This window comes from Cyprinus carpio, chromosome A11 (assembly GCF_018340385.1).
Source record: "Cyprinus carpio isolate SPL01 chromosome A11, ASM1834038v1, whole genome shotgun sequence".
NCBI classification, from domain to species: domain Eukaryota; kingdom Metazoa; phylum Chordata; class Actinopteri; order Cypriniformes; family Cyprinidae; genus Cyprinus; species Cyprinus carpio.
This window is the reverse complement of record NC_056582.1, coordinates 144,552-169,361: the sequence shown is the minus strand read 5'-3', so window position 1 is coordinate 169,361 and position 24,810 is coordinate 144,552. Positions and strand designations below refer to the sequence as shown.

The window sequence follows — 24,810 nt, the reverse complement described above, 5'->3', positions numbered from 1 at the left end:
TTACAGATGCAGAAGCAAAAAGTTTTCTACCTCTGCCCTGTTGTATAACCACTGACCTCCAGGACTCCTGCACAATAACGCGAATATTCTCACATATAATGCGAATATTTTGTTATTGTTTCATTTGTAGATTATTCAAGAATAGTTTTGTTTTAGTATTGCAGTGGCTTCTGTTGTAATGGACATTTGCAGTAAACAAGCTTCAGTTGCCGCCACTTCCTGCTGCTCCAGTCGCGGAAACACCAGTGTGTGTGTGTGTGTGTGTGTGTGTGTGTGTGTTTCATGAATGGCTCCGGTTTGACTGGGTTTATCGTCTCTTATCTGCACATATCAGCTCGCGGAGCATCGGCGCGCGGCGCGCGAATAATGGTCGCACACATGGCGCTTTATGGAGAAACTGCGGAGCTGAGCAACGGGTGAGTGTTGATGACCTGCTGCACGAGCCGCGACACCATCACCATCCTCCGCTCCACGCGCTCCACACAAACAAAGAGTGCGCGCAGAGCCGCGGGTCGCGTGGTAATAACGGAGGAGTAACGCTTAGGCACGGTTATGAAGGTTATTTCTCCGATAAACACTCCGAAACGACCGATGCACTGCACTGCAGGAGCGCATCAGTTACACCAGCCTCACGCGTCTCCATTAGCTGCTTTCTCCTGGTTCATGTATTTCTAATAACAGGCTGAAAGTTCGTGATGTTCTAGTCAAATTGTGCTTCTTAGGAAGCTGGATGCGTGCGTGTCAGCAGTACTATGGAAAAGGCTCCGCTTATAAATATTAAAAACTTAATATGACGTTGGTCAGTAGGATGGCAGGCGTTTGTAAGCAAGCGAATACAGGTGTTTTTAACAAGGGATCACAAAAGAAAGGGAAACATTTGTGGCGTTTAATATGAGTATGTTAGATTTAAAGGGATAGTTCACCCAAAAATGAGCATTCATACAAAAAAAAATAAAAATAAAAAATAAAACTCCAGCTGAACTCAAAGGAAGATATTTGTAAGAAAGTTGGTAACCACAGAGTTTCTGGATTCCCATACATACACTGAAAGTTTGATTACCCGTATTCTTCAAAAAAATCTAATTACCAGTGGAAAACCAGTAAGAAAACACGCTCAACGCAATGCATGCAGCTCTGTATTGATGGTAAATTTGTTAAAATGAATGAAAACATAATTTTCATTTTTAAAGTAAAACTAATTTGCACGGTTCAATATTATTGTACAATCACAATAAAATAACGATTCAATTTACAATACCTTCATATATCAAATAAAAACATAAAAAGACTAAACGCATCCAATGCGCATTTTTATTCATCATTTTGTAGATGTAGAGTTTAAAAATATGTTGAATTTATGCAGAAAAGGTACATTGTGATCTTGCTCTGCCCAAAGCTATTTGAACACATGGATGTTGTAATCACAGCTTACGAACTCATAAATACAAACTTCCCAGGAGGACTTGAATGCACCATACGTCAACCTGTTTCTTATTGATTCATCATGCACCAGAGCACCTGACAGATACTCAACAAATAAATAGACTAAATAACTGCACCATACCTTTATTGCACAACACTATCAAGGGTCTCATGAGAAAGACTGCACTTCCCGTGTGCAGAATGATGATGCACTTCAGAGTCGATCCTCGCTCAACCTTCAGTTTATATCTGAGAGATGAGGAAGATTGTGGTTCAAACATTTACTTTGTGGCTTGTTACACTCATGTGTAAACCTGTGGATGATAACAGGAACACATCTGAAATCCCACGGTTCTGAAACTGAGGGTTAGTTCACTGAGACACAGCCGTCATGTTTTTGGGGTTTCCTCCTGGTCAGATTTCACAGAGACCCTCCTCTCTTATTTTGTGAGACACACACAGATACAGTTGCATGGATGAGGATGTTCTGTGGTGAATGAAAGGGATGGGGAGTTCACCTGCCCATCCTGTCTTAAACAGATTTGGATTGCTGTTCTAGCAGAAGGGGCTCTGCTTGGTCACATGAGCCATCTTTTTTTCAGTATGTACTGGATAGAGTGAGGACGCTTAGAATAGAGGAAGAGTTGACTAATCAGCATTCGGATCGGATGAGGAGTCGAGCATCCTGAGGTGCGTTTCCCAAAACCATTGCTAGCTGACTATGTTTGCAAGTTCCTTCATTGCCAACAAAGTTCAACGATTCAGTGTTTACTAAAAACCATAGTTCAAACACACATTCACAAACTGCATTGCAACCAGTGTTGAGGAAAGTTACTTTTAAAAGTAATACATCACAATATTGTGTTACTCCGTTATTGTGTTACTTACAGTAGTTACTTTTTCTGTAAAGTAATGTTACGTTACTTGTGCGCTACTTTTTCTCATTAGGCTGGGCTCATTTTTCTCTCTTCAGCAAAAAAAAAAAAAAAAAAAAAATGAAACAAATGTTTATCTAAAATAATTTTTGCTTGTTGGTATGGTTGAGTCGGATCATCAAAAGTCAGCAGCACTGACACTGGTTAATAAAATGTGATTAAATGCATATCTGTGTTATTTACCATATTTAGGGCTAATTGTTGTAGGTTTGCTCCATATTCTGAGTTTTTATTAATTGTGAGGAACACTGAATGTGTTTTTGTGCGATGTGAGATGAGGAAATGTGGATCAAATGGCAGAGACGCGATCGTGTTCAGGAAACAGTCAGGACGAGCTACACTCTTAAAATAAAGCTGAACCTTTAGAAGAACCTTTAACGTCTAAAGAACCTTTCTGTTTCACAAAAGCTTCTCTGTGGCGAAAGAAAGTTCTTCAGATTATAAAAAGGTAAGAAAGAGGTTCTTTAAAAAACCTTTGACTGAATGGTTCTTTCTTCTATGGCACCGCTGTGAAGAACCTTATGAAGCACCTTTATTTTTAAGAGTGTAGTTTCTACAACATGGTACTATGGTAGTTAATTTGGGGTCGCTGCCGGATGATTCTCAGGAACTCTGTGTGCTTTTCTAACACACTTTTCCTTGAATATTTTCTGCTGCTCTTTAAGCACCGCAGGAGCTGCTCTGCTGTAGCGTGCCGTGTTTTGTGTGTGGTTTGTTCCTCTAGCCTGAGGTCAGAGTGTTTTCAGCTTTGACATGCAAACAGATGAAGCCCCGCCTCAGTGCTGATGACACACTTCTCATGAAGCTGCAAATGACATGTGACTGTGAAACTGAATGTGCACTAGGTGGGGAGTGATGATATTCAAATCAAACCGAAACACCACAATACACCACCCACCATACGTTCTGAACTGACAAACTAACACAACTAACTCACTTTGTGAGTATCCCTGCATACGTGGTCGGTCATGTCTAGAGTGAAGGTAAACAGTCGAGGGAGATGTGTGTCAGTATCAGTGGACTGGATCTGTGAGGAACAGCAGTCTTTCCTTCTTTTAATTTTTTAATGTCAAACAACAGAAGATGAGGAAATCACTCGCTGCTCTTGACTGAATACCTTTTGCGACTTCAACAAGGATTGCTCTTTAATTTATACCGTTATTTATTTTTATTTGTTTACTTTCCAATTTCTGGGCCTGAAAATTACTGTTAAACACCTTATTTGTATCTTTGCTTTATTGTATTAATTTGTGCTGTTGCATTTAGTTTGAGTATTTGTTGTTACTTTCTTTATTTTTATTTGAGCATAGTCCCTGCACATAGCAGACACCGAAGCATGAGCAATCTGAACCGTGACACCCCCAGCACTAGGACAGGCTCTGTGTGTCTGCTTTAGAGAGTAATATGAGATGCTGGCACTGCTCCGTTTCCTCTCATTGTGTGGCACGTGACAGGCAGACAATGACAGGCAGACAATATTTTCCCTGACAACAGCTGTGACTTCTGAAACAAGCTTCAGCACAGAGTCATGACTGAGGGTGCAGTGGTGATGGATGGACCTCGCAGTATTTGAAGCCAGCACAGATCTCTCACCTGATTCAGCAGTGAATGTGTTCAGTCCAGATTCTGTTACTGTTGGATCAGAAGACTATCACACACCTACTGGTCTAATTCTTGGAAGTGTGTGTGCAGGTTTGTAGAATGGAAATTTTAATACAGTTAAACATAGTTAAACATAAACTTTTATTTAGAATAAAGGTACAAAACCCCAACATTGTAACATTAAAAGTAAAAAAAAAAAAGCTAGGGCCCTATTGTTATAATTCACAATGAGCTTCCAGTATGACAACAAAAAGAAAGATATTTTAGAAATGACTTCGAGACCAAGGGAAAGTTACAGTTGTGGCCTTCTCTTAATGTAATATTGGTGAGCTGTACTAATAATGAATTATGGGAATGTACACAACAGTGCACTTCTGTCAGTGTGAAAGTCTGAGAGATGTGATCTGTGCTCAGCGGCTCAATGAAACAAGCAGCTACCTGCTCTGAATTATTTAGCTTTTATTTTTGTATTATACATGTATAAACCTGTAAATGGATACATATACCATTTCTCCTGCCATACACATTATAATAAAGGATGCTGCTGATGTTGTGTGGAGCTGTGTTGACTAAACAGGAGTGGTTTCGTGGTGAGCGCGTGATCCTGGATCCTCAAACACATTAACCCATCACACTCTGCACACTCTATACATGCTATTAGACGTTTTGAGAAAACATGTACAGTGTTCATTGAAAATCAATAATGCAAATTCATGTCAAGATGTATGTTTGTGAACTGTTTGATATTTACACACAGTTTATTTGCTCTTTTCAGGATTGGAGAGGTTTCACCATCAGACCTGAAGGGTGAGTCAGTCTGATTATATTAACCCTGTAAAGCCTGACATGTGACATAGTAGCCAGAAAAAAATGGAAGAGTCTATCAAACCTTTAGGCAAAATATAAATAAGCTCAAATTTTATTCTGAGGCCCAAACTGATCAAAAATATGTAATTTCAAAACAAGTAATGCAATGCAATCCAATGCTGATTGAGAGATGAAGAAATAAAGGCTCCTCAGAAGATGTGAGATGTTCTGGAGGCTTGTGAAGATCATTCCTCCGCTGAGGAACAGTGAAAGTAAAGCTTCTGGAAACAAACGCTCCTCAAAAGATCCTGATGATCAGATTTGAGACTCTAAAACATGATTGATGGAGAATCAAGTAAAGCTGAGCTGCTTCAGTCCAGTAAGAGTTCATCTGGAGATATTACTGCAGTTATTCTGACCTTTACTTGATCAAAATCACTCAAGATCTGACACCAGAAGCAGCAGCTGAAGCTGATTACACTAAAAGAGCTTTTACTGCATAAAAACTCAGAAGACATGGAGCAGATTGTGTATGAAACAGGTTTGTTTTAGTGCCTTAAACGTGCATATGAAATATGATAAAGCTAATTAAACTTGAACAGTGAAAATGACATGATTTCCAGTCATAGGAGGGTTGAGAAGCTTTGCTTTAGACTGTAATCAGCCTCTGTCATGATGTCTACACATGTACAGTGTCCAGCAGAGGTCAGCAAAACCTTACTAAGCTCTTTATGTGCATATGTTACACTCCATTACATATGGAGCAGCTTTATTTCATTGGCATACTATTATTGTTCATTCTCATTTTTGATATATTTTATATATTTTCATGCTTTCAGTTTAAGTAGTACGTGGGATTTTTAAAAAAAAAAAATTCTGTGGTTGTAATTTTAGTTTATTATAGCTCATCATACACAGAAGCAAGGTTTAGGGCAAAGAGCGTTGGGTAAAAAACAGATCTGTCTCAGTCTGGACGCTCTGGCTGCTCTAATCAGATGTCCTGTTGTCGTCTGCATCACTCTTAACACAATGATGACGTCAAAACTGCTGATGGAAATGCTGCATGTGTTCATACAGTCCTCAAACGAAGCCTTAGAGGCAACGATTTCAGCTCGGTTCACCACTGTTGGGGTATTTAGTTGACATAAGTGCTGTGTGTCGGTCAAAATAGTCCGAGTAGACCGAGAGAGAAATGAACCTGTTTAAACCACAATGTGTCAGCAGTGCCCTCACATCTATGTCAGACTTTCTAATAACCAGCTGAATGACGTCCTGGTGAAGTGACTGTTTCTCTGAGGTGACCGATGGGGTTTCCGGAGCGTCTGAATGAATCAGTGCAGGACATGTGAAGCTGTGTGTACCTGCAGCAGACTGAGTTCAGTGTGTAACACCTCATCACATTCAGCCCTGAACCTGGCTTTAATGTCTGACATGTGTTTTTAATTGTTGGAATTACATTACTTTACAAACATCAAAACCCTGAATTATCTTTACTCACCATGCAGCTTATATCATTCAACAATCTATAAAAGATGATAAAATACAGATGAGCCAAATTAGTGCACTAAAGCTATATTTAGACATTGTATAATGTGACACACGGAGAGATGCAAAAACAAATCAAGAGCAACTCTATTAACAAGTCAAAACAGTAACATGAGAGTCAGGAGGAGGAGTAGAGCTCACCGCCAACAGCACGAAACACACAAAAAAAAAAAAAAACAAAAACAAACGCAGACAGACTCACACACACACACACACACTGCTATCATCACAACAGGAAACAGGAAGCTCAATAATAAGAGTCGCAGAACAACTAAAACACAGAAACAGTGACCTCAAGTGGCCACAAAAAGGACAGGAGCACCTAAAATAATGTGATTATTTTCAGTTTTTTTGTTTAAACACTCTCTTCTGAATGAATCACTAATGAAGCTGTCATTCGTTTTTGTTTAAGGTGAGCTTTAGAGGATGAGGTTATTAGTCTCTGAACCCTTCTTAACTCTTGTTTTCTGTCTGAACAGATCATCCTGCTGAAGCTTCTCACAGCAGTGCAGGTACGTGAATTCATTTAAAAGTCAAGCATTGATGTTTGTCTACAAGACCAGCACTGGCTCTGCACTCCTTTACCTGAATTCACTGCTTCAGACTGATGTGCCTCTAGAAGCTTGTTTTATGAGATTGTGTGTTGCTTGTTTGTTTAGCTTGATTGTTCATCCCAAAGAGGCACAAAATCACTTTCACAGACTTTCACCTTAACCGTTCCCTCCTGGTGGAACGACCGGCTCAACTCAATAATAAAACCTTGCTGCATGTGCTGCATTAGACTAACTCAGACTCGTCACAGCACTATATTAATGCCCTTTTGTTGATTTTGATTGCTTCCATTGTCTTCATTTGTAAGTCGCTTTGGATTAAAACATCTCCTAAATGACTAAATGTGCTGTTTGATTTGAATAAGGCAGGAATTGATGAGTAGCGTATGAAGAATTAACAGACTAAATATTCCATCCAGATGAGGGTATCATTCCCTGCATATGACAGATTTCATAGATAAATGGCTTTAATTTTTCCTTGTCTCATACAGAAACACACTAAACTATCAGAATCAGTGCAGCTGCAGGAACAAGTATGTGAATCTTTTCCTCCCTTCGACTTTTGTCCCAAAACAAGGAAAAACTAACACAAACCATACCTTAAAAACACTGACTGTGCAGGTCGAATAATGATGTGAACCCCTGGATTTATTAGCAGCTCGAGTGTTTGGAGGCAGTAACCTCCACCAGACAGGATCAGGAGGAACTTTACACACATGTAGACACTTTCTATCACGGCAGCGACAAGACATGCATGTGTTTACCGTGATCCATGTGTGATAGTTTGGAAGAACAATGGTAAAGATTAATAAGAGAAAATATGATGTAGAATCCAGGGCTGTAGAGTCGTCAGAATTGTGAAAAGTTTTCTGTATCAAATTGGGTTTTTACACTTTTTGCAGACGTCACCATTATTAATAAAAGTGCATTTGCACCTGCATCCCACCTCAAACTCAGTGCTGTACTGCTAACTATTCATTTCCAAGAGACAAATTACGTCATACTGCTAGTACATTTACTTATTTATTAAACGTTATAATCAACATTTTGACCCAGAGAGGTAATGTTATCTTATTGGACTAAACCACATTGATTGCTTTTGTTTTGTTATTGATCATTTTTGTACTTTTTTGGGGATTTTCCCCCGACTTTGTTACACTTGTGGTGTTCCTGGTCAAAAATGACCCGTCTACAAAAAATTGCTTATACATTTCTTGTTATGCAATATTAATACCAAATATTGGTAATTCCCTCAGTTTCTGAGAGAATATTGTAAATACATTATGAACAAATATGTTTATTTATTTAGTCCTGTGTTAAATGTTTTTTATATTTGGTCAACCTACCGTTTTTTTTGTTTGTTTGTTTTTTTGTAGTTGACTAAAATTCCCATTCCTGGTTTTAGTCAATATAAACTCATATTTTAGTCACGCAGTTACTGGTCATGATTGTTGTCATTTGAGAAATTTCATCAGAATTATTGCACTTTCACCAATAAACACAAATCAAGAGAATGTCAACTCATACACATGCTTTCTGACCTCATCTAGTTTCCTGATTTATTACATTTTCATTAATTAACACACTCTTTACATTACGAAAACTGGTTAAACTTAAACGCTAAAAGAGTAAAAGTTCTCTAGCATTTCTCCCTCAAAGAAAAATGCATGATCTGATATATTATTGTGCATGTGTTTGTTCAGATAATTCATCAACTGAGGAGAGCTCGGAGGAAGAGGAAGCCCAGGAAGAGGAAGAGGAAAGAGATTCAGGTTGACGTTTGATCACTGTATATAATCTTTTCTGGTGAACTAGAAAGCACACTGATGCTTTTTACACTTGCATCTCCTTAAAATCTACTAAAATATTAGTAATACATCTGAACAGTAATGTATCTTGCAGTTATACTTGGTATGTTTTTGTCGTATGTCTGAACAAAACCAGAGTGCTTCTGTGTTTTAGACAGAAGATGAATTGCACTGAAAGCCTAAGATACAGTAAAAATCACAGTAACGGACAACAAGAGACTGTAGGATTTTATTTTAAGATGAAATTTAAATGTAAATCTTTCAGCGGTCAGTCTATTTGATCTTGAGTGAAGGATAAACCATAATGATATTATGATTCTATGCTTTTCCAGACTCGGACTCGAGACCCAGAGCAGAAAATCACAGTGGTAATGATACTCTTCTCTGTTCTCAGCTTGTTTCATATGTGTTTAGATCACGAGCTGATGTATAAATCTGTGTTTCTCTCCCATAATGCCTCAGACGAGCAGCGTCAGGCCAGCTGTGAGAAGTGTAAAGCTCTGAAGGTCAGTCTCTGAACACTGATAGCATCAACACATAACCTTCTTAGCTTCATGGCATTTTACAAAACATATAGTGTAGTTAACACCACTGCTATCTGAGCTTCTTCTTTGAACAGACATTCATTAAATACCTTCATCAGGTGCATCATGGGATGCTTTAAGACACTAGTGAAGGAGGACCATGTGTGATGAGCACTTTTTGTTGTGTCAATAAACTTATATAATATTTGTTTATAAAGCTAATTTCAAGGATGCAGTCATAAGCCTTTAGTTTAAAATGTTTTTAAGATCATGAGATACATAAAGTCAGTGAAGTATGTGTTAACTTTTGACTGGTAGTGTATCTGTATACCTGCATATCATAATATAAACCTGTGGTTCTCAAACTTTTCAATCAAACGTCACCTTTGATCAGAACAAGCACACATTCACTTACCCAGAGGGGAAAAAACTCACGGGAACAAAGGAAGACTTTTGCTTAAGTCATCTAGACCATAAAATGATTTTGGGGTAGGGAGGAGGCAGAACAATAGGCTTATATTAATGTTTACAAATAAAATAAAAGCAAAAACAAAAACTACCTGTAGGTGAAACTTTGGATACACAACACGTCTGTGCAGGACAGAACACGTCAAGGCAGGAGACAAGCGGGAACACAGTGAATGTTGATGACAGACTAACACAGGACAGAGAACTCAGGGAGAATGGTGAGCAAACGAGGAGGATAATTAAGGGAGGACAGGTGGGGCAACTGAACAAATAATCGGGTAACAAGTGGGGCAGGCTCAAGACTAATAGATAGGGCACATAGAAACAAACATAACAAGTTTACGAAGGTGAGCTGGGGGCACCTGTGGAAGTTCTGCAGCGATTCGGCCCTCCTCTGGGGAAGCTTCAGTGATGTTGGTCATCTCAGGAGGAGCTGTTATCTTACTCTTTCGTTTTTGTGAATGAGTCATCATAGAAACTGGGACAGTCTGAGGGTGGAAGGGGGAGATCCAAGAGGAGGAAGGCCACCCTCTCCTCCGCCGTGGTACATAAGGCTCACAAACTGCCAAAAGGACAGTAATCCCCAGCATCCCTAGCATCCCCATCTCCCAGGCACTGACAGGCTCGTCAAGGCCATTGTTAAAAATATTCTTCAAGTGCTAAGTTTTTGATGTCGAGCCGCTCCTCTATCATCAGAAACTTGTGAACAAACTCCTTTATGCTAGACTCCCCTTGACAGGGAACAAGGAGTTTGCTGTAGTTTGTCATCATATGATGAGTGGAGGGACGTGGGCTGGGGGATGCCCATCGAAGCTCATCGAAGTCCTCTTTCTGGTCTAACACACTCAAAAAGCACACTCAAACAAAGACAGGACTGTGCATAAAGCTAAAAATGTTCTCTTGAAATGCTCCCCGACAGCAAATGCAATGAGTTTGCTTGCTTCTTTTCTGTGAAGATCATTAATATCAGAAAGGCGATTAGCACATCCTCAAGTTATGCAGAGGTCAGACAGATTCGACCGCAATTTCAAAATAAGTTACCATGTCTGTTATTGAAGCAATTGATTACAAAGTTTTGGAAGAAATAGTACAGCACCTTAAATCGTCAACCTGCTATCATGACACACTTCCCACATCCTTTTTCAAAAGTGTGCTTAACTATTTAGATGCAGATCTTTTTTGATGTTTTTTATTTATATGTTGTTTTTTTTTCATTTCCAAACTCCCTGAAAACTGCAGTTGTAAAGCCCCTCCTGAAAAAGAGCATACTCTCTTGATAACACCATATTGAGCAACTATAGACCAATATCAAATCTTCCTTTTACAGGCGAGATTATTAAAAGGGTAGTTTTTAATCAGCTGAACAAATACTTAAACTCAAATGGATACCTGGACAATTTTCAATCTGGTTTCCGACTGCATCACATCATTTTGAAGGCGATATTTAAGATAATAAATGATATTCGCTTAAATTCTGACTCTGGCTAATTATCAGTGCTGGTAATGCTAGATCTCAGTGCTGTCTTTTGACACTGTCGATAATATACTACTAGAGAGACTGGAAAACTGGGTCGGGCTTTCTGGGATGGTACTCGAATGGTTCAGGTCATACTTAGAAGGGAGAGGCTATTATGTGAGTATAGGAGTGCATAAGTCTAAGTGGACGTCCATGACATGCGGAGTCCCACAAGGCTCAATTCTTGCACCGCTCTTGTTTAGCCTGTATATGCTCCCATTAAGTCAGATAATGAGAAAGAACCAAAGTGCCTATCACAGCTATGCTGATGATACACAGATTTACCTAGCCTTATCTCCAAATGACTACAGCCCCATTGATTCCCTCTGCCAATGTATTGATGAAATTAATAGTTGGATGTGCCAGAACTTTCTTCAGTTAAACAAGAAAAAAACTGAAGTTAGTGCATTTGGAAACAAAGATGAAGTATTCAAGGTGAATGCATACCTTGACTCTAGGGGACAAACAACTAAAAATCAAGTCAGGAATCTTGGTGTGATTCTGGAGACAGACCTTAGTTTCAGTAGTCATGTCAAAGCAGTAACTAAATCAGCATACTACCATCTAAAAAAACATTGCAAGAATTAGATGTTTTGTTTCCAGTCAAGACTTAGAGAAACTTGTTCATGCCTTTATCACCAGCAGGGTGGACTATTGTAATGGCTCTCCTCACCGGCCTTCACAAGAAGACCATTAGACAGCTGCAGCTCATCCAGAACACTGCTGCCAGGATTCTGACTAGAACTAGAAAATCTGAGCATATCACACCAGTCCTCAGGTCCTTACACTGGCTTCCAGTTACATTTAGGATTGATTTTAAAGTACTTTTACACGTTTATAAATCACTCAATGACCTAGGACCAAAATATATTGCAGATATGTTCACTGAATATAAACCTAACAGACCACTCAGATCATTAGGATCGAGTCAGTTAGAAATACCAAGGGTTCACACAAAACAAGGGGAGTCTGCCTTTAGTTACTATGCCGCCCTCAGTTGGAATCAGCTTCCAGAAGAGATCAGATGTGCTAAATCATTAGTCACTTTTAAATCTAGACTCAAAACTCATCTGTTTAGCTGTGCATTTATTGAATGAGCACTGTGCGACATCCGAACTGATTGCGCTGTATTTTATGTATAATCATTTTCTATTTTTAACTGTTTTAAATTAATTTTAAATACATTTTTAAATAATTTTAAAAGTTTTAAGTTCCCTGTTTTATTGTTGTGATTTTTTTTATGATTATTTTATGTAAAGCACTTTGAATTACCGTTGTGTATGAAATGTGCTATATAAATAAACTTGCCTTGCCTAAAATTAAATCAGAGAGAGGTGACAGAACCCTGACAGATGTTTTTCACACCATCTATCTCATTTGCATCAACTTTTATTTTTAAGTCTCCTGAGCTGAGGAAAAGCAACCTCTGAGCAATACATTTTATCACCCAGTCATACACAAGCACAACACACACCAGATTCAGATTCATGTCATAATTTCCAGAACTGTGAAATAGCTTGATGAGAGAAGCATCTAAATATTGTAAATGAATGCAAATAAATGTATATTTATAATACATGTTTATATCTGAAGCAGTTTAATCTATTAAAACCTCTCTTGTCTGTTTTGAAGTGTTTGAACTGCTGTGTCTGGTTTCATGATGGACTAATGAACACTGAATCCAATGTTTCTGCGTCAAAAAACAATTCTTTATTGCCTTCGTCAAGCTCACAGACATCAAGGGCTAAACCACAGTTTGAGAACCACTGGTATATACAATATTATTGTAGATGAAGCATTTAAAACTAGCTATTTTACAAAACAGAAAAGCCAGCGGTACTACCACCATACTGCTGATGATGAATATGATGCTGACAGAAACTGTTTTTTCCCTCACAGAATCCCAAATATGAGCTTGTCACCCCCAGGAAAATGTCTCAGGATCGTCTTCAGTAGGTTCTTGTTCTCTGTACTGTACTTATGTCCTCAGCACAGTAGTGTGATCAGTCATCTGTGACTCACTCGCTTTATGACTCTCTTTTTCTAAATGACAAGTGCTGCAGTCTAAACTTGACTAGTCTAAATTCCTTCTCTGCACTGCCAGGTTTATAAAACTCCAAGGTGTAATGTGAGAATTGTCAAATGTGTCATTTCTGTTGCATGGCATTATTCCCCAATGAATAATATGTCAAGAAAGCCAAAGATCAAAATGCCACATATTAATTGGTAAACCTTTGAAAAACTACTGTCGAAAAGTTAGAGGTCAGTTTTTTTAATGTTTGTGAAAGAAGTGTCTTCTGCTCACTAAAGGCTGCATTTATCTGATCAAAAACACTAATATTGTGAAATATAATTACATTGTAAAACAGCTGTTTTCTGTGTGAATATCTGTTAAAATATAATTTCTGTGATGCGCAGCTGTATTTTCAGCATCATTACTCCAGTCTTCAGTGTCACATGATCTTCAGAAATCATTCTAATATGATGATTTACTGCTCAAGAAACATTTCTGATTATTATCAATGTTAAAAACAGTTGTGCTGCACAATATTTTTGTGGAAACTGTCATACATTTTATTTTCCAGGATTCACAGATGAATAGAAAGTTCAGAAGAACAGCATTTATTTCAAATAGAAAGATTTTCTAACATGATAAATATCTTTTCTGACACTTTTGATCTATATAATGCTTCCTCCCTGAATGAAAGTATTAATTTCCTCCAAAAACATATATTTAAAAACTTATATTTAAATATATACAGTGAGTTTAGAAAAGATCACCACCTTTAAAATAATCACATTTTGTTGCTGTGCAGCCTGAAATGAAGACAGACACAGTCTTTGTTTTATCCAGCTGTGTTTACTCAGAGCAACTTATAACATCCAAGTAAGAGATATAACACCAACATGTCAGAAAAAAAAATAAGAAACAGAATCAGTGAGTTGGAAAAAGGATCACCTGTTTGTGTCAGTATTTTGCTGAAGCACCTTTTCTTTAATTACAGCCTTTAGTCTTTTGGGATTTTTCTCCAATAACTTGCCCGCTCTTCTATGCAGAATTGCTCAGGTTCAGTTAAATTTGTGTGATTTGGCAAAGCTCAGTATGTCTGCACTTGGCCTTTCTTGAGGAGCGGCTTTTTTCAATACAAGCCACATTTGTGGAGGATTTGTGATATTGTTGTCACATGCACACAATGACCGCTCTTGGTCATAAACTCCTGCAGCTCTCGGTCGTCTCTCTGACCAGTTTCCTCCGGCTCTTCCATCAGTTTGGAGTAACGTCCTGATCCAGGGAGACAGTGTTGTACCATATACCTTCCACTTCTTAATAATAGACTTCACTGTGCTTCTAGACATTGATAAAGCCTTTGAAATGTTTTGTATCCATCTCATGACTTGTGTCTGTCCACAAATATATCCCAGAGATCTTTTGACAGTGTCTTGCCAACCATAATTGATTGTTTGCTTCACTACCAAGGACTGAAACGCTCCAGGAAGGCTCTTTTCATGCTGAGCTGATCAAAATGAACAGCTGATCACAGGTGAAAGTCAGATGGCTTTGTGTGGCACTGAGAAGGTGATCAGCTGCACCTGATTGAGTTTACACGTCATTTTTAGGAGGGGCGATCCTTTTTCCAACTTAGTGATTCTGGTTTTTATTTTTCATTTTTTTCTGACATGTTGGTATTATATCTTTCTCTTGGCAAAAACTGTGTCCGTCTTCATTTCATGCTGCAACGCAACAAAATGTGATTATTTTAAAGGTGGTGATCTTTTCTAAACCCACTGTGTGTGTGTGTGTGTGGATGCCAGTATTGAAATGTTTAGTAATCATTACAGCTTATGAGTTAAATAATAGCAGATACCCTCTGACTGAACTGAATTATGATCAAAGGAAAGTGTCTCCAGTGCTCAGAGTTTTACTCTCTCAGCGCTCAGCTGTTTGACGGTGTGCTTCTTCTCGGCAGGCTGCAGCTGGATGCGGAGGGTGTGTATGAGTGTTCAGACACTGTGCTGGTGTTCGAGGTCTCTCAGCGTGTCAAGATCACCTACTGCGTTCTTTCCTGGAGCAAGTTTAGCACGTACTTGACCGGATCTTGGAAATTTGGTCCCATTTTCGATGTGGACTGCGATCCGTCTATTCTCAAATCCGTCCAGTTCCCACACTCACTGTGTCTAGCAGGTACAGAGATATCATAAAGGTCTTCACATTAAGGTTTTGGGTTTCTCCAAAAGAATAAGTGCTCGTTTGAGGGGTTTGACATGATTGGGAAACTTTTTAGATTTTTTGGGAATTGCAACAAAATGTTGAGCATTCTCACTTCTTTCTCTTCTTTCTACTCGCTCTTTCGCTGTCATCTTCTTCCGTGTCTTCCCTTGGCTCTCAGCAGATAAAGACAACGAAGTGAAGTTCAGCGTGCTGCATGTGAAGAACAGCCGTGGTCTGATCGAGCCCTCGGCGGATCACTCCGGCAGTCACGTCAGGTGGAACGTGTCGTCTCTTTCTCCCGTGGGTCCGATTGTTCAGACGTCTAAATCTGCAGAGCATCATGGGGTGGTGCAGGTGTTCAAGGAGGTGGGCCATGAGAACTCCTTCTCCTTCAGAGTTTACCTGGCTGGAAACAACTGCTCTGACATCAAGGTGAGGAAACACGTCAAACGGTTTATCAGCAACAAAAAGCCTACTGCTTTCACAGAAATGTGATGGTTTTACACAGCAGGGCTGACTGGTTGTATTCTCGGTAACACTGCTTATGTGACATTTTAGTAATCTGCTATATTTAGACTTGATTTCAGAGTTAAGCTAGAGCTTGCCATCTTCAGGGACTAGTGCTGCCAAGCGGTGACATCACACCGGTTTCAGTTCTGCAAGTCTGCCACTCTGGTTATTATTGCTGTGCTCGTTCGAGGGTGGGAAGTTTGATTGTGTGTGCCATCATCTACTAAATGCCTGTAGCTACGAACAGAAGCTTTAAATCCCTGGAGGATATTACCATCATGCTTTCACTTTCCACATTATCTGATATTTTTCCACTAGGCTGTAAGATCAGGATGAGTTTGTTTCTTCATCAGGTTTGTAGAAATGTAGCATTGCATCAGTGTCTCAGCAATGGATGCTCTGCAGTGAATGGGTGCCGTCAGAATGAGAGTCCAAACAGCTGATAAAAAGGGCTGGTGGTAGCACAGTCAACAACTCTTGGCAGTTGATGGCCATATGTCTAGAGAGCCTCTGAAAGTATTTCAGTGGACTGCTTTCTTGTGCTTGAAAAAGTTTGTCTTTTGACAGGGGCTTGCCTTTGCCTTCTGCTGTGGTTTTACTCATTAAATTCACATGTGAAATGACTTCCTGTGGTCTGTACACCCACACAGCGGTTTCAGAGCGGCGTAATTCACATCTTCTAAAGGCCAAAAATCTAAATTGTCATAATTCACAGTACACTTACGCTCATGTCCTTCCAAATGAATATGACTTGCTTTCTTCTAAGAATGTCCTGGCATCTCCTGTGCATATAAGCAAAGGGGACTGGGGTCTGTCAAGCTCAAAATAACAAAAAATACAACACAAAAAAGCACCAGAAAAACATTGTGAAAAGTTGCTTTACTTAAACTTTGGTCTTTCTGATTTAGAGGCCTGTGTCACAAAGGATGTGTAGTATTACTACCATAAAACCATATTTCTAAATTCCCAATAGGATGGATAAGTGTCTATTAATAATTGCTGATTTGAAAACAGTAAACACCAGCTGTGTAAAAACATCATAAAAAAACACATAGGGAACACTTATTCACTATTAACTATGACTTTTCCCTCAGTGAATTCCTAATGTGCTGCTTATCAATAGTTAGTGAGGCAGTTGTTAAGTTTAGGTATTGGGTAGGATTAGGGATGTAGAATGTGTAATTACTACACTCTAAAAAATGCTTGGTTAAATATAACCCAGCGCAGGGTTAAAAAGGGACCAACCCAGCGGTTGTGTTATTTTGACCCGGCGGTTGGGTTATTTTGACCCAGCGGTGTGTTATTTTGACCCGGCGGTGTGTTATTTTGACCCAGCGGTTGTGTTATTTTGACCCGGCGGTTGGGTTATTTTGACCCAGCGGTGTGTTATTTTGACCCGGCGGTGGGCTATTTTGACCCGGCGGTTGGGCTATTTTGACCCGGCGGTTGGGTTATTTTGACCCGGCGGTTGGGTTATTTTGACCCGGCGGTTGGGGTTGTTTTGACCCCGCGGGTTGGTTATTTTGACCCGGCGGTTGGGCTATTTTGACCCGGCGGTGTGTTATTTTGACCCAGCGGTGTGTTATTTTGACCCGGCGGTTTGTTATTTTAACCCAGCGGTGTGTTATTTTGACCCAGCGGTTGGGCTATTTTGACCCGGCGGTTGTGTTATTTTGACCCAGCGGTGTGTTATTTTGACCCAGCGGTTGGGCTATTTTGACCCGGCGGTGTGTTATTTTGACCCGGCGGTTGTGTTATTTTGACCCAGCGGTTGTGTTATTTTGACCCAGCGGTTGGGCTATTTTGACCCGGCGGTTGTGTTATTTTGACCCAGCGGTTGGGCTATTTTGACCCGGCGGTTGTGTTATTTTGACCCAGCGGTTGGGTTATTTTGACCCGGCGGTTGGGTTATTTTGACCCGGCGGTTGGGCTATTTTGACCCGGCGGTTTGGGTTATTTTGACCCGGCGGTTTGGGTTATTTTGACCCGGCGGTTGGGTTATTTTGACCCGGCGGTTGGGTTATTTTGACCCGGCGGTTTGTTATTTTAACCCAGCGGTTGTGTTATTTTGACCCGGCGGTTGTGTTATTTTGACCCAGCGGTTGTGTTATTTTGACCCGGCGGTGTGTTATTTTGACCCGGCGGTTGTGTTATTTTGACCCGGCGGTTGTGTTATTTTGACCCAGCGGTTGGGCTATTTTGACCCGGCGGTTGGGTTATTTTGACCCAGCGGTGGTTGTGTTATTTTGACCCGGCGGTTGGGTTATTTTGACCCGGCGGTGTGTTATTTTGACCCGGCGGTTGTGCTATTTTGACCCGGCGGTTGGGTTATTTTGACCCGGCGGTGTGTTATTTTGACCCGGCGGTTGGGTTATTTTGACCCGGCGGTGTGTTATTTTAAGCCGGCGGTTGTGTTATTTTGACCCGGCGGTTGGGTTATTTTGACCCGGCGGTGTGTTATTTTGGGTTGGGTTTTTTGTTATTTTGACCCAGCGGTTGGCTATTTTGACCCGCCATGTGTTTAATCCACTCATGAACTCAGCAGCTGATTTCAGCAGAGGAGGAACCAAGTCATTCCTTTCAAGTCACAAACGAGTCTCGTGTCAAATCCCAAGTACTCAAAGAGTTAAAGTTAATGAGATAATTAAGTGATTAATTAAATGATGATTGTGCATTAGTGATGAAGAGCTGCTGTTAACAATCAACATCACAATAGAAAAGAGAAACACAGGAACTACATCTGACTTTAGCCACAGCCTTGGATGGAATCAACTGAAAACACACACACGGTGCCACCGTAATTGTGGTCAAGGTTTGCTTCATTTAGTCTCTTGACCCTTTTAATAATTCTAAGTAATTTGTTTCTAAGTGACTGCGATATTGTTTTTCAGAGCAAACATTTGTGCATTGCTGACTCAAAAGCTTGAAGTAGCAGATTCACTTACGATTTCTGCTTATAACTCATGATGAGTGAACATGCTGATGTGGTATCTCTTTGGTTTATTAACTGACATTCAGCTTTTACTGAACTGCAAAAAAAAAGTTTTATTAAATAAAAGCCACCACGCTTCAATATTGGGTGGAAAAGAAAGATCTCGATTGGCTCAGGCTTTTAGACATGAACACTTATTATACGATCCTCAACAGTGGTAACAATAATTATTCATGCTGCAGTGCATGATGGGAGTTTTTACTATGGTGTTACCCAGCATGCACTGCAGCATGAAACATTTGTTGATTATCACCATTGTTAAGATTCATATGCAGATTCTTGATGTCTTTAAGTAATACAGGACTTCAAGTCTTTATATGCATTACATAGATTTAAAATTCATTTGCTATATCTATTAGAGCTACACTTGCTTGCATGTTGTAGTTTCACAGGGTTGTTAATCCAAAACCTAAGCATACATATATATATAAAAAAAAGTCATTTACACAATCAGGGGAGCACACAGGGATTATCTTATCATATACAAACAGCTAATATCTTCTCACCGTACAACACCGCATGCAGTGCTACAGAGAGAGATCTAATACAAGACATCAAGGGTCAAGACCCCAACTAAAGCAAACACTGATCTCCATGATGGTGACATCATTTTAACCAATAAAACATCAACATCTGATCCTCTGTATTTCTCAATAACAGCAGGTGTTTATTACTAATGCACAATCATCATTTAATTAGTCACTTAATTATCTCATTAACTGTAACTCTTTGAGTACTTGGGATTTGACTCAAGACTCGTTCGTGACTTGGAAGGAATGACTTGGTTCCTCCTCTGGTGAAATCAGCTGCTGAGTTCATGAGTGGATTAAACACATGGCAGGACTTTTATTTTCTGACCCCAGGACTTTATACCGCTGCTCAAAATAACCCAACCGCTGGGTCAAAATAACACAACTGCTGGGTCAAAATAACACAACTGCTGGGTTGGTCCCTTTTTAACCCTGCATTTTTTAGAGTGTAACGCACAATCATCATTTAATTAGTCACTTAATTATTTCAGTAATTTTATATTCTAGTAATACGCATGCTAATAAGCAACTAGTTAAGAGACTAGAAAATTCTCACGAACAAACTTCCAAAATGAACGGAAAATAAAACATTTAGAATTCTATCATTCCACATCTTTTGGTCTTCAGCTTTTTAATTGTACTTACATGGATGTTTAATTTGCTTGTTTTTTTGTTTTTGTTTTTTAATAAAATTTTTACTTTCAATGAAAAGCGCTGCACTGCACTTTTATGTGCACACTTGACCAATTGCAAACTCGTGGCCAAACCCTAAAGTCAAGTCACATTTACTTCTATAGCACAATTTGGATCGTTTCAAAGCAGCTGCACAGAAACAAACAGGAAAATAACAGTATTAATGTTGCAAAATTAATAAATTTTGACATTCAATTTCAGCTGAAAAACAGCTCTACAGAAAACAGTAGTGTCGATATTCAGATCAATTCAATGCTGATTCGGTTTAGTTCAATAACGCTGTTAGAGAAGTGACTGAAAGCATCACAGTTCTGCCTAAACTAGGCTGGATTTGTTTGGTTTTGTCCAAATCGGACTGATCCTGTAACTCTTAGTTTGTTAAAGTAGTTTAGCGTGACAATACTTAACAAGACTCTGCGAGAGGTTCTTCAGCATTACAGCTGATGCCGTGTTTTGCAGGACATCAGGAGGGCCGTTCGGCGGGCGAACACCTGTAAGAACAACAAGAGGTACATACAAGTAGACAAGCCTCCCACCTGCATGCTGGAGGAGAACAGGAGGTACCGTCTCATCAGCGAGCCCATGGGTCACATCACACCGGAGGTACTGCAGACGCAGATCACAGCTCACTCGCTCAGCTGGCAGTGTGTCACGTGTGTGTGTGTGTGTGTGTGTGTGTGTGTGTGTGTGTGTGTGTGTGTGTGTGTGTGTGTGTGTGTGTGTGTGTGCAGGACATGCTCTTCTCTCCTGTCATCGTGGAGGTGAAGGGCTACTTCGAGGTCTTCTTTGAGGAGAGTCCTCCCTTCAAGCTGTCCTTGACTGATGCTGACTCGGGTCACACCGTATGGACCGCTACCATCAGAGAGGGTACGGCTCAGTCAGTACAAACACCAGACGCTCCTTTCCACGAGACAGAAATGTTGTTTTATTTGAAATGTTGCTGCTAAACATTTATGAATCATGCCTGAAGTAACGGGCCTGTAACTGCCAAAGACAGGAGCAAACATCCCCTTCAGATTACTACTCAACAAATATGCTTTTTAAAGGCCAAACTCTGTCAAAGCTTTACATTATTTCAACCCCTTGACAGTAAGTTTACAATTAATACACAACTAGTACTTATAAAGCACATATTAATGTCTGCATGATCCCTTAATCCTAAACCCCACACCTCAACGTAACAACTACCTTACTAACTCTTACTAAACAGCACTTCAGGGGTTTACTGAGGTGAAGGTCACAGTTAACGGTTGGTTAATAGTGAGAACTGGACCTGAAACTGAAGTGTGACCAGTATGTCTAATAATGTGTTCTGTATCTTGTTCAGTTGTAACAGTAAGTCATGACAACAGCTTCCTGAGAATGACCAACAAATGTAATTATACATCTTTTACAGGAGACTGCGTACATCATCTTGATGAAACCCCCCAAAAACCATCCAAAGGTACTGTATGTAGTGCATCTCTGTTAGTACAGTGCTGCAGGGATGGATTTTTTGGTTAAATGCCTGAAATAAGGTAAATAAACTCAAGATATTTTCATGTTTTATGCTATGTCACAAAATACATCAGTTGTGTTTGTTTGTGAGCAAAACATTAAAACAAACAAAATTAAAAACTTCTGTTGGTCGCAGAGCTTATTTTCTGCAGTAATCCAAAAGCCAACGGTAAAACCGGAGTGATGTGAACTTATAAACAATACATCATCCCCTGAGCACTGTATTCATCACACTCTCAGATTGTTGAGGAGCGATGCATACTCTGTGGTCTGTCCGTCTACAGGCAGAAAGAGAAAGAGCAGCACATCAGAGGAAGAGCTCTGTCACAAGCACAGTAAGAAAGCGCGCGGCATTGACGAGGCCGGTGAGTTAACGACGCCTCAGTACAGTATTTATCCTGATTATCTGTTGACTGGAGTGCTGGCGTGTCCTCAGACTGTAACGCGACGGCCGCGGCTCCGGACCTGACGGACCAGCAGCTGATGCAGGTGGCCAAACGCATGGGGAGGGAGTGGAAGGTGGTGGCCATCAGCTGTCTGGGGCTCAGCAAGCAGGACCTGGAGGAGATGGAGGCCACCGAGGAGAGCGTGACCATGCTGAAGTTCAACATGCTGGAGCGCTGGAGACGGCGACAGCCCAAGGGAAGAGCGGGAATTCAGGATCTCCACAAATGTTTGAAAGACAACGATGACGTGCCCAATGAGGTCATTGCTGCGCTGGACGGTGAGTGACGGGATCTGCTGTGATTCAGTGTGTGAGCTCAGGCGTCTGACGTCTGTCTTCTCTTAGTGGTTGACCGATATATCGGCCGATATCAGGAATTTTTTTTTTAAATGATTGGCATCAGCTGATAAGTATTTGTGACCCTGGACCACAAAACTAGTCTTAAGTGTCCATTTTTCAAAATTGGGATTTATACATCATCTGAAAGCTGAATAAATAATCTCTCCATTGATGTGTGGTTTGTTAGGAGGACAATATTTGTCTGAGATACAACTATTTGAAAATCTGGAATCTGAGGGTGCAGAAAAATCTAAATATTGAGAAAATCATCTTTAAAGTTGTTCAAATGAAGTTCTTAGCAATGCATATTACTAATCAAAAATTAAGTTTTGATATATTTACGATAGGAATTTTACAAAGTATCTTCATGGAACATGATCTTTACTTAATATCCTAATGATTTTTGCCATAAAAGAAAAATGGATAATTTTGACCCATACAATGTATTGTTTGGCCAATGTGTTGGAAGCGGGACTTTTATTTTGACAGAATCAAGAAGCTGCCAAATAAATAAATGTATTTATATATATATATATATATATATATATATATATATATATATATATATATATTTTTTTTTTTTACATTTGTTCATTTTCAGATTACGCCTATTTTGTAAATATTGTGTAAAATAAATATAAATCAAATTTCAGCAGTTGTTATGCATGTGTTGCCATGAAATCAGCATCTCACATCAGAAACCAGTACTCCTCTTTACCTGACCTGCTGGTGACGGGGCTCACGGAGCGAGATGCTGAAAAACAATGAGACGTGCATCTAAAGCAGATGAAAAAAAACAACAACAAAAACACGGAACAGGGATGCAGACGTCCTTTAGGAAGAAAGTAGTGTTGGCTATGAATCACTTCTTCAAACATGTGACGTTAAATCAGGTGATGCCTGTGATTCCTGTTTAATGCAAGACACTTCAGTCTAAAACACTGATTCTTTATTTTTTCGTGCACTGGTCAGTTTTGGTTACGTAACACGTCTTCTTTCAAACGTTTTATTCATTCTTCTGAGGGGGTTGTTCATATATCATGGTGAAAAGGTTTGTTTTCTGTCTGTTGACAGTATTTTCTAATTTATGGAATGATAAAAAGAGAAATCCAAAATCCCCTCTGGAAAAACCAACTCTAACATTTCATTGAAATCATATGTGAATTTTGATCCTGACCTTTTCTAGTGTTAAGATTGTTTTTTGTTGTTGTTGTTGTTGTTGCTAAATTAAAGCATATTAAATGGCTCATTCTCAAGTTTAAACAGTTTAGAAGTTGTCCAGAGCGGTCTTCATGTGCTGGAGGATTGGTCTGGAGTGAAACTCATTTATGCTCCTCTGTGTGGCATGAACTGTTTGTAAGGTCCTTGTGGATTGAAACATGAAGTTGGAGCGGGACACATCACTTCCCCTTCTAGGTTTAATATGAAGCGCTCATGTAGTAATGCCAGTTCCTGTTTCTGCTGTCTGTAGTAATGCTGACGATGTGTAGCTTGAAAAGCTTGTGATTTGTTTCTTCACTGGTTCCCTCCTCATCAGTACAGGGCTTCAGCTTTCAGATTCAGCTTTATATGTGTTTTTTCATACACAAATGTTTTAATGTGAATGCGTCTCGTCTTTTTTCCAGAGATGCTACGAAATAATTCCGCCACATGAACCTTAGCTGTGTGGACGTCAAAGCTGAGCGTTCGTCAGAAGTCATCTGAAGCACAGTTAGAGAGCGATGAAGACGTGCTGGAAGAGCCGGCCGGTCTGGAAGCTGCTGCTTTCAGGAAACATTTCTGGAAACCAGCTGAGCTCTGAAAACACTAGACACACTAAGTACATCGGTACACTTTGTGTGCATCTCTTTATTTTGTGCTTGTGTTTGTATATTTTTTTAGATACTGTACATATTTGAAAGTCTTTGTAAGGACTGTAGGTAGAACTGCATTATGAGCCGTGATCATGTGCATGTGTTTTGAGGAACAGGCTGATCTTGATCTCAGGTGCCATCGTTCTCTGATGGTTATGGACTGTAGTTATAGTAAATATTCCTGCAGTGTGATCATCACCGTTACTGTGACTGAGTTTCTCTGTCTCTGAAGCGTTTGTTGGGTAAATCTGCACCTCTCGTATGATGTGCTGTCTCAGGGGAGTCCTTTCTTTAAATCAATAAATCATGAAAATGAATGAAAACACAAAGAGTGCTTCTGATATTCAAGCCTTCAGGAGCTTAACCCTGCTCCTCTCTTTATACTGTACTTTATTTTAAGGTGTCCTTGTTACACGTTACGTGTACTTGCTATTATAATAACAATTAATTATGCAAAAATACATACAAGTAACCCTAAGCCAGATCCTAACCATATAGCAAGTAGATGTAGTTCATTAATATCACTCAGCACTTAAACAAGGACACCTTAAAATAAAGTGTAA

The 24,810-nt window shown here is 39.7% G+C and overlaps 1 protein-coding gene across 3 annotated transcripts; it reads left to right on the top strand.

The window, feature by feature from the left end:
• The first annotated feature begins 222 nt into the window (after positions 1-222).
• Positions 223-24,565, top strand: LOC109063936. 3 transcript variants are annotated; one of them, XM_042765794.1, is made up of 15 exons: positions 223-416; positions 4,735-4,766; positions 6,791-6,823; positions 8,566-8,634; positions 9,003-9,038; positions 9,133-9,176; positions 13,078-13,130; positions 15,147-15,361; positions 15,570-15,820; positions 20,573-20,716; positions 20,845-20,980; positions 21,510-21,557; positions 21,895-21,975; positions 22,047-22,334; positions 23,080-23,366. In XM_042765794.1, exons 1-15 carry the CDS (start codon positions 283-285, stop codon positions 23,160-23,162), a joined length of 1,647 nt encoding a protein of 548 aa, XP_042621728.1. In that variant the 5' UTR covers positions 223-282; the 3' UTR covers positions 23,163-23,366. The 3 variants fall into 3 exon arrangements, with proteins under 3 accessions (XP_042621728.1, XP_042621727.1, XP_042621730.1); XM_042765793.1 differs by having other exon boundaries at positions 15,567-15,820; XM_042765796.1 differs by lacking the exon at positions 23,080-23,366 and adding an exon at positions 24,020-24,565 and having other exon boundaries at positions 226-416; positions 15,567-15,820.
• Positions 24,566-24,810: the final 245 nt, after the last annotated feature.

Bases quoted from the DNA above. Each gene is read 5' to 3' on its own strand.
- LOC109063936 (XM_042765793.1), top strand. From the start codon at position 283: ATGAATGGCTCCGGTTTGACTGGGTTTATCGTCTCTTATCTGCACATA. The intron at 4,767-6,790 runs GTGAGTCAGTCT...CTGTCTGAACAG, and splicing joins TTCACCATCAGACCTGAAGG to ATCATCCTGCTGAAGCTTCT. The intron at 9,039-9,132 runs GTAATGATACTC...ATAATGCCTCAG, and splicing joins CAGAGCAGAAAATCACAGTG to ACGAGCAGCGTCAGGCCAGC.